This window comes from Stegostoma tigrinum, chromosome 3 (assembly GCF_030684315.1).
Source record: "Stegostoma tigrinum isolate sSteTig4 chromosome 3, sSteTig4.hap1, whole genome shotgun sequence".
NCBI lineage: Eukaryota > Metazoa > Chordata > Chondrichthyes > Orectolobiformes > Stegostomatidae > Stegostoma > Stegostoma tigrinum.
The window spans coordinates 111,318,833-111,333,965 of record NC_081356.1 but is presented as its reverse complement, the minus strand read 5'-3'; the positions used below and the strand labels follow the sequence as shown (position 1 = coordinate 111,333,965).

The following is a 15,133-nucleotide window of genomic DNA, read 5'->3' as shown; positions in this document are numbered from 1 at the left end:
TGGGTTCACCTAACTTAAAAACATTTCTGATGTTTTAAAATTTAGAGGTATTTATCATTTCAATGATGTCCACAAAGCATCTTTTGGGAAATGGTCCTTTTAATATACAAGGAGCTCAGTATATTTAGAATATACCACCTGGAAGCGTATTCGAGCTGGGAACCATCACAATATTTAAGAAGCATTTAGATTTAACACTTGAAATGCCATAGTATGCAAGGCTGCAGGCCAGATCCTGAAAAATGGACTAAAGTAGGCACTGGATGACCAATGCAGAAACAATGAGCTGAGGGATCTCTTTCCATACTACAAGACTCACATTATTCCATTGCTGGAGACTGATTATTTGTAACAATTTTGGGTTAAGTTGTGCTTCTTGTTCAGCTGCATTCATTCATAGTATAGGTGTTCTCCCAAGCCCAGCATCTAAAAGTGGCATTGAAATTTGGCTTGCTTTTTTTTAAACACAGTAACATGAGAAATATGAACTGACCCTGTAGAGACTTCATATGCTATCCACTCCACTCAGTGAAAGGATCCTGTGGTAAACCTGAACAAATTAATGTTGAACTGTCAGAAATTCTTCCCAGGCCCCCGAAGCAAGAGAATTGTTACAGATGACTGCGGTATCTGACTAAAGCGAAATCTTAACCCATTCTCAAAATTTTGTTATCGCTACAGTCAAATCACCCTGAATGTTAAAAAGTCCATTGCAGGGTAATGGTGTATTTTTTTTTGTCATGTATGATCAGACTGTCAAGCAGAAAAATCACTAAGCTGTCACATTGTGAGCAGCTAAATCTCAGCCTTTGATATTAGCCCCTCTTTAATAAGCTGTGGCTTAAACTAAAAAATGCTTGAAATGCAACCCTAATATTATATGATTCCATTGTCATTTTTTTTAGGATGACAGTTTCTTTGACATCCAAGTATCCTGTATGGATGTGCTGAGCATATATTTAAATTGGAACTTGGTACAATTGGGAGCTTTATTTTAAAGTTGACTTTGCAGTGTGGTTTCCCAGGAGGCAAGGAACATTGGCAGTAAAAGGAAGTAGACAGTACTGAATTCACAAGTTCGTTGCCTTTCTCAGCACTGTTGCATGTTGGGAAGCAGAATGCTTTCTCTACCTGTGCAAGGAAACCTTCAGCTCTTGATCGTGAACTGATCTTCACCATCAATCCTTTCCTCCTGATTGTTATGTTCTGTTCTTGGATGTACAGCTGTACCCACTGCAGCTGGCTTTTCTTCCTGACTACTGATTAGGTTGTCTGTTTGACTACCTTGTAGTTAGGACACTGACCATAATGAGGTCCTGTAGTTGAGTTCGGCAGGGCATCCATGTTCACGAACTTTCCAGCTTTTTTTTTCTTCCCTCCGTAAATATCGGCATTTTAAAAAGTCACTCATTATTGGATCTAGTGAAGCATCGGAATGAATAGCAGAATTAAAATAAGGGTCGACCAACTAATAAATTTCTTAAAAGTGTACTAACAAAGGATGCAGAAATTTAATTAAAAATAACATACTAATAACCTCTTTGATAGTCTCTTTGCTTTTCAAAACAAGAAATTTAAATTGTATTGACTCCATTTGCAGCACACACACAAGTTGTGAACTGGTTTATTAACAACATGTTTACTACTTAGTGACACATAGCCGCACACCAAATACTGCTAATGTATGGCTTGCCGTACATTGAACTACTTAGTTGAAATCTGCATGATCCTTTTGCTCTGTCATTTAATGCATTCCAACTGCTGTTTCTCCTTTTCTCTTTTTCTGTATTTTGCCTGATGACCTATTACTTTCTAATAATTAGTAATGGTGTTTTTCTGCTCTCTTGTACTTGTCAGTTTTCTTTCTCGTTCTCTCTCTCTCTCTCTCTCTCTCTCTCTCTCTCTCTCTCTCTCTCTCTCTCTCTCTCTCTCTCTCTCTCACACACTCTCTCACACACTCTCACACACACTCACACACACACACACACACACACATTTCTGACTTGTTGCTTACTTATTTGCATTGTCTCTTATTTTACAGTTTACTCAATTAAGTCTCTGTAACTTGCATAGCACATAGTTGAACAGAAAACTGGTCTGGCAGAAGCTTGTAGAACTAAAAGGATATGCTTGTGGCAGTAGTCCCAGTATCTCACGTTACTTCAGTCCACCCTTTTCTTGCTCTTTGGAGGATGCAAGACCATTGGTTTTGTTGTATCCCTCTGTTGAATAAAATTATTTAGTTAAGCAATGGTTTTAATTATCATTGGATGCAAAATTCTTGAATTAATTCATGCCTTTTGTGCCTCAAAATTATCAAAAATTTTAAGGTAATGCCAATTTCCATGTAGTCTTTCTGATCTTGATTAACTGGCTTCTACCTATAGACAGTAATTGCAGCGCCACAAGCGGTTATTAATCTAAAGAAACTCTATTCAGTATTTGCCTATTTTACCCTGCTTTTCCAAGAGAATAATTTAACAGTAACCTTTAAGGAACAGAGCTGTAAGCAACTAGACATGATGACTTCACTCCAAACAGTGCTACAGAAGATCAACTAATTCCAATTTTATAGTTAGCTGGGCTAGGAAGGATAGTTAAGTAACTCATTAAAACAGTTGCATTTCAGCCACAGAAGGGCTGCATGCATTTTGAGCTCTCTCCTGTCCCCAATCATCTCCAACCCCAGTTTTATAGCGCAGTAACTGGTGATCAGTTGACTGTAAAATCATTTGTGCTGGTGCACATATAATGGTTACACAGGCAAGGTAATGTGAATTTTCAAGGTATTCAGGGCAAATTGAATTACATGACACATTATAATCTCAAGTGAACAATTATGGTGTCTTGCTGCAACTGTTAAACTGGTTTTTAATTTTTTTTTAAAAAAAAGAAAATCAGTTCTTCGATTTTGGCTATGTCATTTTATGGGGACTAAAAAAAGAATTTTAAAAAATGTTCTTCTTTTCTGTATCTGATGTTCTGTGTGCTAGTAGTGATGCAGCCAACATGAACGGTTGTCGTGTGTAACACAACTTTCGAACACTGAGAGTGATCGCCTGGGGAAAGCGTCCATGCTTGATATCGTATGGTACATGACCAATAAGTTTCAAGTACAGGTGACCATAGCTCAAAGTGTTAAATTATTGTCTACATTTTTAATTATTAAAACAACTTTTCCTGTAATATATGGTTGCTTACAGTTTTGACAGTTTTGCACTTTATTTTAATTTTATTACAGAGTAGGTTAAAAAGACATCTTTGTTTGTATGTTTTTGGAAGGATCTAGAAGTGAGCTCTCAGATTAGTCAATCTGTGCTTTTGAGATGGGAAGAAACTCATTTTTTTTGTTTGAAAATTTTATTCCATTATCCTAAGTAATTGATTTGTTTCTTTCACAGGTAAAATCCCAGAAGAAGCCAAAGCCGTGTCCCTTTTAGCTCCTGCTGGTACTACAGGATTGATACCTGGTGCAGGCTTGCTCCCAGTCCCTACTTCAAACCCCCTTGCTTCTGTAAGTAATGCTTTTATGTACCAGTACATCATTCTTTTGTTTTTATATCAAAATTAGTGAAGTTGGAAATATTATTGATTAAATATAATATTTGAAGTTAGTGTAGAAGCTATATGACCTGATAGTTTTCTTTGTAAAATTCAGTGTTAAACCTCTTAAAGGAGTAAGGGCTGTCTGAGGTGGAAGCTAGCTTGTGAGCAAGGACATTAACGTATTAGTATGAATAGAGGGCTGGTTAACTAAGAGGAAGCAGAGAGATATAAATGGCTAATTGTCTCTCCCTCGCATCAATATGACCATAGCCTAGTGGTATTATTGCTGGATTGTTAATCCAGAGATCCAGATAATGTTCTGGGAACCTGGTTCGAATCCTGCCATGGCACATTGTGGAATTTGAATTCAGTGTTGATTGTCGGAAAAACATATTTGGTTCACTAATGTCGTTTAGGGAAGGAAACTGTCATCCTTTCCCGGTCTGACCTACATGTGATTCCAGACCCACAGCAATGTGGTTAACTCTCAACTGCCCTCTGGGAAATTAGGGATGGCAATAAATGCTGCCTGGTCAGCGATGCCCTCATCCCATGAATAAGTAAAGGAATAAACGTAACAAGTGGGCTGCTACAGGGATCAGTCCTGGATGACTTGGGTGATGGAGCCAAATGTATGCTGGCTAAATATGCTTATGACCAAAGATAAGTTGAAAAGTGGGTTATGAATAGTGCATGGAGAGAGTGCAAAAGAGGAGTATAGGCCATGAGTGATATCATGAAAGATGTGTAAAATATATAATCATCTTTGGAAGTTGAATTAATTTAAAAGAGGCATATGAATGAGGGTTATAGAATCATAGAATCTCTACAGTGTGGAAACAGGCCCTTGGGCCCAGCAAGTCCACACCGACCCTGAGAACACCCCACACAGACAGATTCCCCTGTAACCCACCTAATTTACACGCCCCTGAACATTACGGACAGTTTAGCATGGCCAATCCACTTTGTCTGCACATCTTTGGACTCTGGGAGGAAACTGAAGCATCCGGAGGACACCCATGCAGACACGGGGAGAATGTGCAAACTCCACACAGGCAGTCACCCAAGGCTGGAATTGAACCCTGGTCCGTGGTGCTGTGAGGCAGTAGTGCTAACCACAGAGCCACTGTGCCGCCCAACTCATTAGTGCTGTGAAGGATTTTTTAAATGGTCTGAAAACCATCTAGGAACAGTGACCTAAATGACTAATGGAAGCAGTCATAGGGCATCCCTCGACTATTGATGGAGAAGGTTATGTAACTAAAATAAAAGCAAAGTGCTGGAAAAACTCAGCAATGTGGCAACATCTGTGGAGAGTGAAACAGAGTTAACATTTTGACTCCAGTGAGTCTTGTACTCAACACATTGACTCTGTCTCTGTCTCTCACACTCTCTCTCTCTGCAGATGCTGCCAGACCTGTTAAGTTTCTGAAACACTTTGTTTTTATTTCAGACCTCTAGCATCTGCAGTATTTTGCTTTATTATTAGTTCTGTTTTCAGTTCAGATCAGTTCAGTAAATAGCAGACTTAAAGCTGAAAGAAATTAAGAATTGAGTTCAGAAGCAGCATTTAGTTTAGCTCTTTGTAAGTTTTGTTTCAGTTTAGTTCAGAGGAAATCAGTCAGCACAGCTTCCAAGTCAGGAGAACTTGCGCTCTTCAACTTGCTAGAATGTGAAAGGCTTATGCCATGGGACTATGAGAGGAGAGGACAGTGCTGTACAGTATTGAGACTTGAGTTGAAATTATGTTGTAATGTTTGAGTGCATAATATTTGATATTTCTTATAGCAATATGTCTGTATAGCTGTAATATCTCTGTGTATTAAGGGGAGGCAGTGGCCTAATGGTATTATCGCTAGACTATTAATGCAGAAACTCATCTCGTGTTCTGGTGACCTGGGCTCAAAGTCTGCCATGGTAGATGGTGGAATTTGAATTCATAAAGAGTCCGAAATTTTGGGTCCGATGATTAGGAGAGAGATAACCTTGCTGAAAGGGTGTGGGTTGAATGAAGGCCTTCAGATAGTTTAGAGGTTTAGAAATTTTGATGAGCCAATAATGTAGTGAAAGGAAATAGGAAGAGTTCTGCACTCATTTAATATAGCGGTATATATCCCAATGATCACCATTGTTGATTGTTGGAAAAACCTATCTAGTTCACTAATGTCCTTTAGCAAATCTGTCATCCTTATCTGGCCAGGCCTGCACATCACTCCAGACCCACAACAGTGGTTGACTCTGAACTGCCCAATGGGCAATAAATGCTGGCCGAGCCAGAGATGCCCACATCCTGTGAGGTTTAAAAAAAACCTATCAGTTTTTTTCCTGTTATGAAATAGACTGTTGATTCTATTTTTTTAAAATCTGAAACCTTACCTGAATATGCTTCAGTGAGCAATTACCTTATTGATAAACAAAAGAAAGTGGTGTAACAAGTGGTCTGTTCAGCCCATTTCATTCTGGTATCACACATGTCCAGTGGAACCATCAGCTGTGATCGTAACAGTGGGCAGCATCTGGTAGATGAAGAATAATATGAGGAATTGTGAACTTGCCTTCTTTGGTAGCATGTGTGGAATAATACTATATTGTTTAAATAAAGAATGCAGAACTCTGAGGTAAACTGATGTACAGAGGGATCTAAGCGTCTTGATACATCAATCATAAAAGGTTAGTATGCAAATGCAGCATGTTTAAGAAGGCAACTGGACTGTTGTTGCATATTGCAAGAGGAATAGCAGATAAAAGTTGGCCTACTTTGCCACTGTTGTATAAGGTATTGGTAGATCACATTTAAAATAGCTTCAGTGTCCTTATTTAATAGAGGACATAATTTAATTGGAAGCAGTGCAGAAGAAGTCACTCGATTACTGGGATGAGAGATTTGTCTTTTGAAAAAGATTGGACCTGTATTTATTTAAATTTAGAAGTATGAAAGCTAATCTCACTGGATTGCATAAGATCCTAAGGGGATTTGACAGTGGGTGTTGAAAGGATATTTAGCCTTGTAGAAGGAACTAAATCTAGGGGACACTATATAAACAAGAGGGCTCCCATTTTAAGAATGAGATGGCAAACTTTTTTTCTTTGATTGCTCAGAGTCTGTGGAATTCTTTTTCCCGGAGAACATTGGAGGCTGGCTCATTGATTTTGTTTTTAAGGCCTCAGCAAACACAGAACTCTCAAGCTATACAGGATGGCCAAGGAAGTAAGTAACCTTATGGAGAAATGGAACAGGCTCAAAGAATCAAATGGTCTAGTCCTACTTCTAACTCTTATTGTTAATATACCAATAGAAGGTTGAGTTGGAATGGGAAATGCAGCCTGGTGGAGTGATAAATGCATTTTCTGATGAACAGATAAAAATTTGAACCGCTGTATTAAATGAGTGCAGAACTCTTCCTTATTTCCCTTCACTACATTATTGGCTCATTGAATTTTCTAAATCTCTAAAACTATTTGAAGGCATTCATTCAACCTACACTTTTGAGCAAGGTTATCCCTCTCCTCATCGTCTCTTTCACAGTTTGGCGTTCCTTTCTGCTTGTAAGTTCATATATGTAGTCAGATTGTTGGATGGATACAACATGTTTGGAAAGGTACTAGTAATGTTTTAAACAAAGCAATTACGTTCAATGTAAAATTTTCTTTACAGATAACTACAGTTGATGCAGTTGCGAGTTCAGTGGGAGCTGTTGTTGGTACTGTCCCTTTGACCACACTGGGAGCACTACAAGCTGGACTTGATCCTACTCTAACAGCATTAGGAATAAACTCTCAACCCCCAGCAATGGGAAATGTGGACCCTTCAAAGATTGAAGAAATCAGAAGAACCATTTATGTTGGAAACTTGAATTCACAGGTAATTTAGTTTGTTGACTTGTTGACTTAATTTTATAAATGGATGTTGTATTCTCATCTTGCTGTCAAGATATTCTGCTACTGAGGAGTTCAAATTGACTGTTGTGATTATTTAAACATAGATGTTGAAATCAAGTACATCAAAGTTTGATTTAGCCTGGAGATTTCTGTGGTAATGACAGTAAGACCTTCAGCATTCCCTGTTATTACTGCATTGAAACTTGCAGGGACTTCAAGTACAGTGGAGCTTCAGAATTTGTTGTTAATATATCTGCACTTCTCCAGAGATTGAGGCCTCCTCACTTTGCCATCAGTGGAAAAGCTTTCAACTGTTGAGAATTTCCACCCTGCAGTGCGTCTTACTGTAAAAACAAGAAATCTGAGCATGTTGTTCGATGTGGCGTAACTGGATTTTCAATAGTGTATTAACTTCAGAATTACTGCTAAACGTACTCGCTAGCTCTGTCTGAAAAGTTAATTTTGTAAATACAGAACATAAAATTTCTTCACTATATTTTTTAAAAGTCACAGTTCAGATGAAAGTGTTTTTTTATTTTAGTTTCAATATTAATTACAGCTGCTACAATAACAATTGTTCTTTGTTCATGTTTTGCCACCTGAGATTTGAAATAAAAGTTAAAGGCATGCAGTTCTTTCTAACTTTGCAGTTTGCTGTCTATATGAGTATTCAATCTGGAATGAGAAATTTATGTTTTCCAACTTTGACATCTCAGAAATCCACCATATTAAATATCTATTCCAACATTTCTACCAGTCATTAAACAATCAAAACTTTGCTCGTTACAGTTGAAAAGTTGTGATTGGAGAAACAGCCAGCATAGGAGAGACAGCAGCACCTCCAATTTCAAATTCTCTCCCATATGTTGGCTGCTCCAGCTTCACCAATCACAGGTTCCTGCTTCCCTTAACTCCAGAGTTAAAGCTGACAGTTAAAGCCAGATAGTTAAAACTAGGGTAGAGAGTGCATGTGGTCTTAGGAATTGGAGCAGCCTGGACACCAAACTTGAGAGAAGGAGCAAATGTGATCAATGCTTCATTATTATTTTTGACAGTGAGAAAAGAGTGAAGGTACAGTAACTAGCCTATAAGTAACACTTGGATCAGAAGACTGAGAAGATGACACTTTGGAAAACAACAGTCATTCCTCCCCTCAGGATAAGAAACCTGAAGTAAATGTGCTGTGAGCGTTGTTTGTCAGTGGTGGAGATTCTAAATTTCAATCTGCAGCTAATTACCATTCATGTCCTTTACCTCTAATTCTCCTCTCCCACCCTGCCAAAATGCGATCAAAATTCTACACAACATTGACATTGCTTCTCATTTGAAAATTCTAGAAATGAACTCTACTAATTTCATTTTTAATGTACCTAATAAACTTACTTCTAGTAAATTGTGAATCTTTATGAAGATCTCTCCATTCCATTTAGATACTTGTGTTCCAAAGGAAGATTATTCTTCCACAAACTGCTGCTGTGTTGCACTTACTTAGATTAGCCTATTATGTATCCGTTTTGCAAGTTTGCTAACGTCTTTCAGTGTTGTGGCGTTATTCTCATCTGTATTAAGTAGATGAGCTCTTCTTCCATTCAGGTTTGGTGTTAACTGCGTATTTTGAAATTATAAATTGCTAATCCTGAGTCCAGGCTGTTTGTTTTTGTTTGTGAGATATGAGCATTGCGAGCTAGACCATCATTTATTTCCCATCTTTTCTATCAGAATCACAATTGTTGTAGCGCTCAAGGAAAATGTACAGGCCATTGTATCTGCACTGGCTGTCAGTCTTTTGCTTTAGTGCCTGCTTCCTGCCTTTTCCCTTTAACTCTGTACAATGTTTCTGTTAAGAATCTGCCAAAAGACTCCTGAATTCCTCACTGCACCACTTCCATGCAGTGCATCCTACACCGTTACTATTCAGTACGTGAAAACAATTTTGCATTTGACTTTTTAAAAACACTTTTAAACTACCCTCTGGTTCTCAATACTTTCCTAGAAAGGTGGTTGTAAGTCACATTTTTGAGTTGCTGATGTTTTTGGGAGTCTGGTAAACCCACAGTGCTGTTACTGTTTCATGCAGTAACAATAAGTCTGGATGGTCTTTAGGGTTGAGGGAAACTTGTAGGTTGTGGGACTCCCATGCATCTGCTGTTAGAGGTTTTTGGTTTGAAATGTGCTACTGAAGGAGGCTTAGTGCCCAGTACCTTTATAAAGGAGGCAAGAGGACCCCACTTCCCATCTCCTGCCTGCTTAACCTTTTCTAACTCTACAACTTTCTCCTGCTCTCATTTCCTTGACACTGACATCTCGTAGACCGCCACTATGTGTTCTTATTTTCTTTCTGTGGACCCATTTGCCATTATCTCTCATTTTAAGATCTTTAGTAAAATCCCAGCTCAGAGTTTTGAAATCTCTGTTAAGCCTGCAGCACTATTGGATCAATTTTTTGTTCCTTAGAGTGTTTGAATTGTGCTCCAAAATGGGTTTGCAGTCTGATTGCCAAATAAACTGTTATGCATGCAACATTGTGAATGTTAATAGATGCATTATTCTCTCTAGTGGTGACAATAATTATGTTACTTCATTTTTCTTCAAAGACAACAACAGCAGACCAGTTACTAGAATTTTTCAGCCAGGTTGGTGAGGTCAAGTTTGTACGTATGGCAGGAGACGAGACGCAGCCAACCCGATTTGCCTTTGTTGAATTTGCTGAACAACCTTCTGTACTACGAGCTTTGGCCTTCAACGGAGCCATGTTTGGGGACAGACCTTTAAAGTAAGTTTTTACTTGTTTCAATTATTGATTTTTAAACAGTAGCCTGCTGCTCATCTAAAATATGTCTAGAAATAGAACTTCAAGTGCTCTAGTGGTTGTCCGTGAATTTGCCATTTGGTCTTTATATGGATGCTTGTCCTCTTTCCTATTTCATTTACGTCCTTTATTCCGCTTTCCTATGTTAAACTAAAATAGTTCACAGAAATATTAGTCGAATCACTTGAGTTGAGAGTTGCAAACACAAAGTGAAAAGATTTCTAATCTTGATAGTCAAAAAAATCAAATACCAGCAGTTCATTCCATTTTAAATACAAAATCGAAAATATATCTTCTCAGTAATTACAATAAAAACCTAATACATTAAAGCCTAGAAGATGATGTTTACAATGGCAAATTGTGTTTTTGTAGTTACTTCTGCTATGACCTGGGTTTGTTAACTGCTGAGTGATATTTCAGTAAGTGTCTGATATAGACCTATGTATTTTTTGTGTATTGTTTTCCATTTATGCTTTTGTATAAAAGAGAACTATTCTGGGTTGTCTCATAATTTGCAAATCCTAAACAAGGAAAATTCAGCATCAGTGGGGACTGAAAATGAGTAATTTGACATCACTGTGGAGGAAATTCAGGCAGGAGTATAATGGACAACAGTCTGCTGCTGTCATTTCTGTGCCTATGCCAAAGTGGAATTTTACTCCTGTGTTGTATGTGAAAATGTCTGTGAGCTGTTTGAATTTTTCATTAACCTTCTTGTTGTCTTTCTGATGCCTTTAGAAAAGCAAGGAGAATCTTTACTGTTCTTAAACTGATTTTAAGTTTCTTCGAGTTAATGTAAACTTCATACTTTATATATACTTACCAAAGATATGAAAGTAGAGCGAATGACTAACTAATTCGAGACTACTATTGTTGCAGTAATAAATGGGCCCTGCATTATGCCACAGGTCACAATGAGATTAAAAAATCTTTTTTGGTGATGTTGGTTGTTCGATGAAAGCTAGCCAGGACACAGCAAAATCCCCTGTTTGTTCTAGCATACATGTTGAACAGGAAGACTGACTGTTAATTTAGCGTTTCAGCTTAAAGACCAAATGACCAACAACACAGCACTGTCTTGCTGCTGTATTGGAATGCCAACATGTCATTGGGCATGAATGTTCAAATTCCAAGTCAAGTACAAGTATCAAGCTCATACTGCAGGAAAAATCTAGTGTTCTCAGCAGCAGCCTTGTTTGGCATGAGGGATACGGCACAGGAATATTCAGAAATGCGTACCTGTCGAGCAAAGCTCCCCACCTAACAATGAACTCAGCCTATATCACTGACAGATGACCTTGAAAGTTCTAATGTTCCTATTGTTCAACCTTACAAAGCGATCAAGTCCCACATCACTTTTAAACTTAGTACAGAATATCCTGTAAGGAAGTAGATTCTGAAATTGAAAATTTTCAGAAGTGCTTGTTAGGTCCATTATAAAGAGATCTAGTTTACTGCTCAGCCTTGTTCGGAAATGTTAAAAAAAAAACTCTGGAGCAAATGGGACTTGAACCTGGGTCTCTTGGTCCAAGGATAGGGTTGTACCACTGTGCCAAAAGAAGGCCCAATATATTTCTAACTTTTTATTTAAACTATTTTTCCAGTAACATTCAGAGATTTTATTAAACACCTCTGGGGCAGGTGGGATTTGAATCCAGGCTCCCAGTCCAGGGGTAAGAACACTACCACTCTGCTTCAAGAGGCCCCCACTGTAGTTGTGTGTGTTTTTTTGCCACTGGGCTATGCTGTGAGGTTTTTTGTTTAATTAAGCTATTTTTCAAATCAACCTGGTCAGAGATGTTACTACACATCTCTGGAGCACATGGGACTTGAACTCGGGTCTCAGTCTAGGGAAAGGGCCTCTACCACTTTGCCACAAGAGGACACCACTATGCTTGAATTCTTTTTCCTATTCAACCTGTTCAGAGATGTTAGTACACACACCTAAAGCAAGTGGGACTTGAACCCAAGCCTCCAGGTCTAGGTATGCGGATAATGTGTCATAAGAGCCCATCTATTCTCTGTCATTTTATTGATTTTTTTTTGCCTTATTTTTCTAATCAACCTGTTCAGAGATGTTATTACACAGCTCTGGAGCAGATAGAACTTGAACCTGGGTCTCTTAACCCAGAAGTAGGGATACTACCACTGCACCAGGAGAATTTTGCCATATTTGTATTTGGTGAGTCATGTTATTTATAGCACTTAGTTGCCTTGAATCCAGAAACAGGGGGATACGATTATAATTGCATGGCTGACCACTAATCTGAGAACATTTGATTGTTATAAAAGGTTAGTTTTGGGTCTTAGTTTTGGACAAGCAAATGGTTGGGTCTTTTATGGAGATATTTAAGTGCTCAGCTTTTCTGTTCAACCTACAGATTTGACGTTAGACTAGCTTGCTGCTCATGAACACAGAATTGTATGTGGTGTGATATTGAGTACAATCTTCCTGGAAGGGATGAATTAAGAAACCATGCAATGAAATGAAATGCAGTCGCCAGATATTGTATGTGCCATAGCCTTCCAAAAATACCTGCTAATTGCCTCCACAATTACTTTATTGTGGCAGGTTGCCATCTGTTCTCTGAAGCCTCACCAACAAAAATGTGAGAAGGTATAAACATGTCAGAAAATCATTTCCTGGCACTGCAAAACAGTGTGGGAAAATTGCTCTCGAGTACATACGAAGATTCCAGGTGTGTTTTCACTTTGCCCATCTAAATTACATCATTGTAGAATTTGCTCAGTATGGAAACAGGCTACTTAGCCCAACAAGTCCACACAGACTTTCTGAAGACCGTCCCACGCTCAACCATCCCATAACCCTACCCCTGTATTTCCTATAGCTAACACACCTAACCTACACATCCCTGAACACTATGGACAATTTAGCATGGCTAATCCACCTAACGTGTACACGTTTTGACTGTGGGAAGAAACTAGAGCACCCAGCGGAAATCCACACAGGCACAGGGAGACTGTCACCCTAGGCTGGAATCGTACCTGGGTCCCTGGCAGTGTGAGACAGCAGTGTTAGCCACCATGCTGCCCCAAATTGGTCAAGTTCTATGTAAAGTCAGAACAATCTATAAAGTTTATTAATGTTTTCCACTTTGAATCAACAGGTGAATATTTAGACCGGTAATTGTCAAATATATCTCTTCGTGAAAAATTCTGCATGTTTTAAAGGTTCTGTCTTTTTTTTTGGTGTTTAGAATCAATCATTCAAATAATGCGATTGTGAAGCCTCCTGAGATGACACCACAGGCTGCTGCCAAAGAACTTGAAGAAGTGATGAAAAGAGTGAGAGAAGCCCAGTCCTTTATATCAGCAGTTATTGAACCAGGTATAACAAATGAGAGTGTGAAACTGTAAATATCAGATTTTCATAACTAGAATTGACATCTCTCCTTCTCCTCCCCCCCCCACCCCGCTAAAAATATTTGGTTAATTATTCACTGTTCAGTTTTGCAGTTAGTGCACAGTATCAAAATTAGACTTACCTTGAAGGTATAGAGCTTTATATTGAATTATTATGTTTGTGTATTGCACATAGGAATGGTGGGAAATCAGGAAACAACAACCAATAAAATATCACTGTAGTTTGTTTTCTCACAGTTACTGGCAGTTATGAATAAATATAAATCACAGCATGTTTCCATTGTTTTTGTATTGAGTAAACCATTGATCTTTGAGTGGTAATACTTATGGAACTGGCAGTTCCAAGAGTTGACATGGGACAACATTCAGTTCTGCCCAGCACTAAAGGAAGGGTTTGATGCCAGATTTTTGATGGTTTTCAGGAAAGTTTGGAGATCACTGAAGAGGAATTCAAACATTGTTCGGACAGGCTGGTAGATGCCATATTAGGAGTAAAGCAAACTTTGTATTGACCAGGCACAAGGAACCAGGAGTGTGCCGATTGATCAAAGTTCTGGTTGATCAAAAGGCCCATATAGTCAATGTAAAACCAAACACTAAGTTATAGAAGCGTAATACAGGGGTGTACACATTGCTATTATACTTTATTTACTGCATATATCACTTAAATAATAAAACAACTTTGCCTTAATTAAAACTTATCGACAGAGAACTCTCTCACTCCTACTCTCAACTGCCTACTTGGAGCTCATGATGATCCACTAAACTTCTGGTTTTTCAAGCATGTAATTTTTTCTGGCTCATCGAGAGTGCAAGTTCATAAGCTGCCAGTTAAAACAAAGTTTGCTGAATTTCTTTTGGCTGTAAATGCAGGGAAAGCAACTGAACTTATGTGGCTTTTGTAATAAAAGAGTCAGTGAGAATTTAAGAGCAGCTGGATGATGCAGTGTTGTCGAACTCAGAAAGAAATTCTAGGAATTAGTAAGCAGGTTAATATTGGCTTATGGGCTCATGGAATTTACAGGTTTTGAAAATTGCTTTGGGGGTGAGGCTGCATGGCTGTGAAAGTTCAGAGACAATGGGAACTGCAGATGCGGGAGAATCTGAGGTAACAAAGTGTGAAGCTGGATGAACACAGAAGGGTCTAGGCCCGAAACATCAGCTTTTGTGCTCCTAAGATGCTGCTTGGCTTGCTGTGTTCATCCAGCTCCACACTTTGTTATCTGTGAAAGTTCAGGGCAGTTTTTAAGCTCGTTGTGATGATAGCTGTTTGTATGAGTACAAGAGGTGTAGTTTTCACTCCCAGGCAAAAATACAGCAAAGAATGGAGCATGATAGACCAGATAACCATAATAAACCAAATTAACTCATTCTGTTAATAAGTGGCAGAGCAGTTCTTGAGAGGGAGTTTTAAGGCCATATCAGCAAATCAGACTGGTGAATCTGTGTGAAGTTTAATGAAATTTGATGGTGCACTGAGACATTAACATCTTGGGAATTTGCTGAGAAATCCTT

General features: G+C 38.5%; 1 protein-coding gene across 1 annotated transcript in view; it reads left to right on the top strand.

Moving 5' to 3' along the window:
- Window positions 1-15,133, top strand: part of srek1 (splicing regulatory glutamine/lysine-rich protein 1) — a 67,220-nt gene that overhangs the window by 19,245 nt on the left and 32,842 nt on the right. The window contains exons 3-6 of the mRNA XM_048525442.2: window positions 3,402-3,514; window positions 7,202-7,408; window positions 10,020-10,198; window positions 13,453-13,583. Coding sequence (XP_048381399.2) covers window positions 3,402-3,514; window positions 7,202-7,408; window positions 10,020-10,198; window positions 13,453-13,583 — 630 coding nt within the window. The remainder of the gene's footprint in view (window positions 1-3,401; window positions 3,515-7,201; window positions 7,409-10,019; window positions 10,199-13,452; window positions 13,584-15,133) is intronic.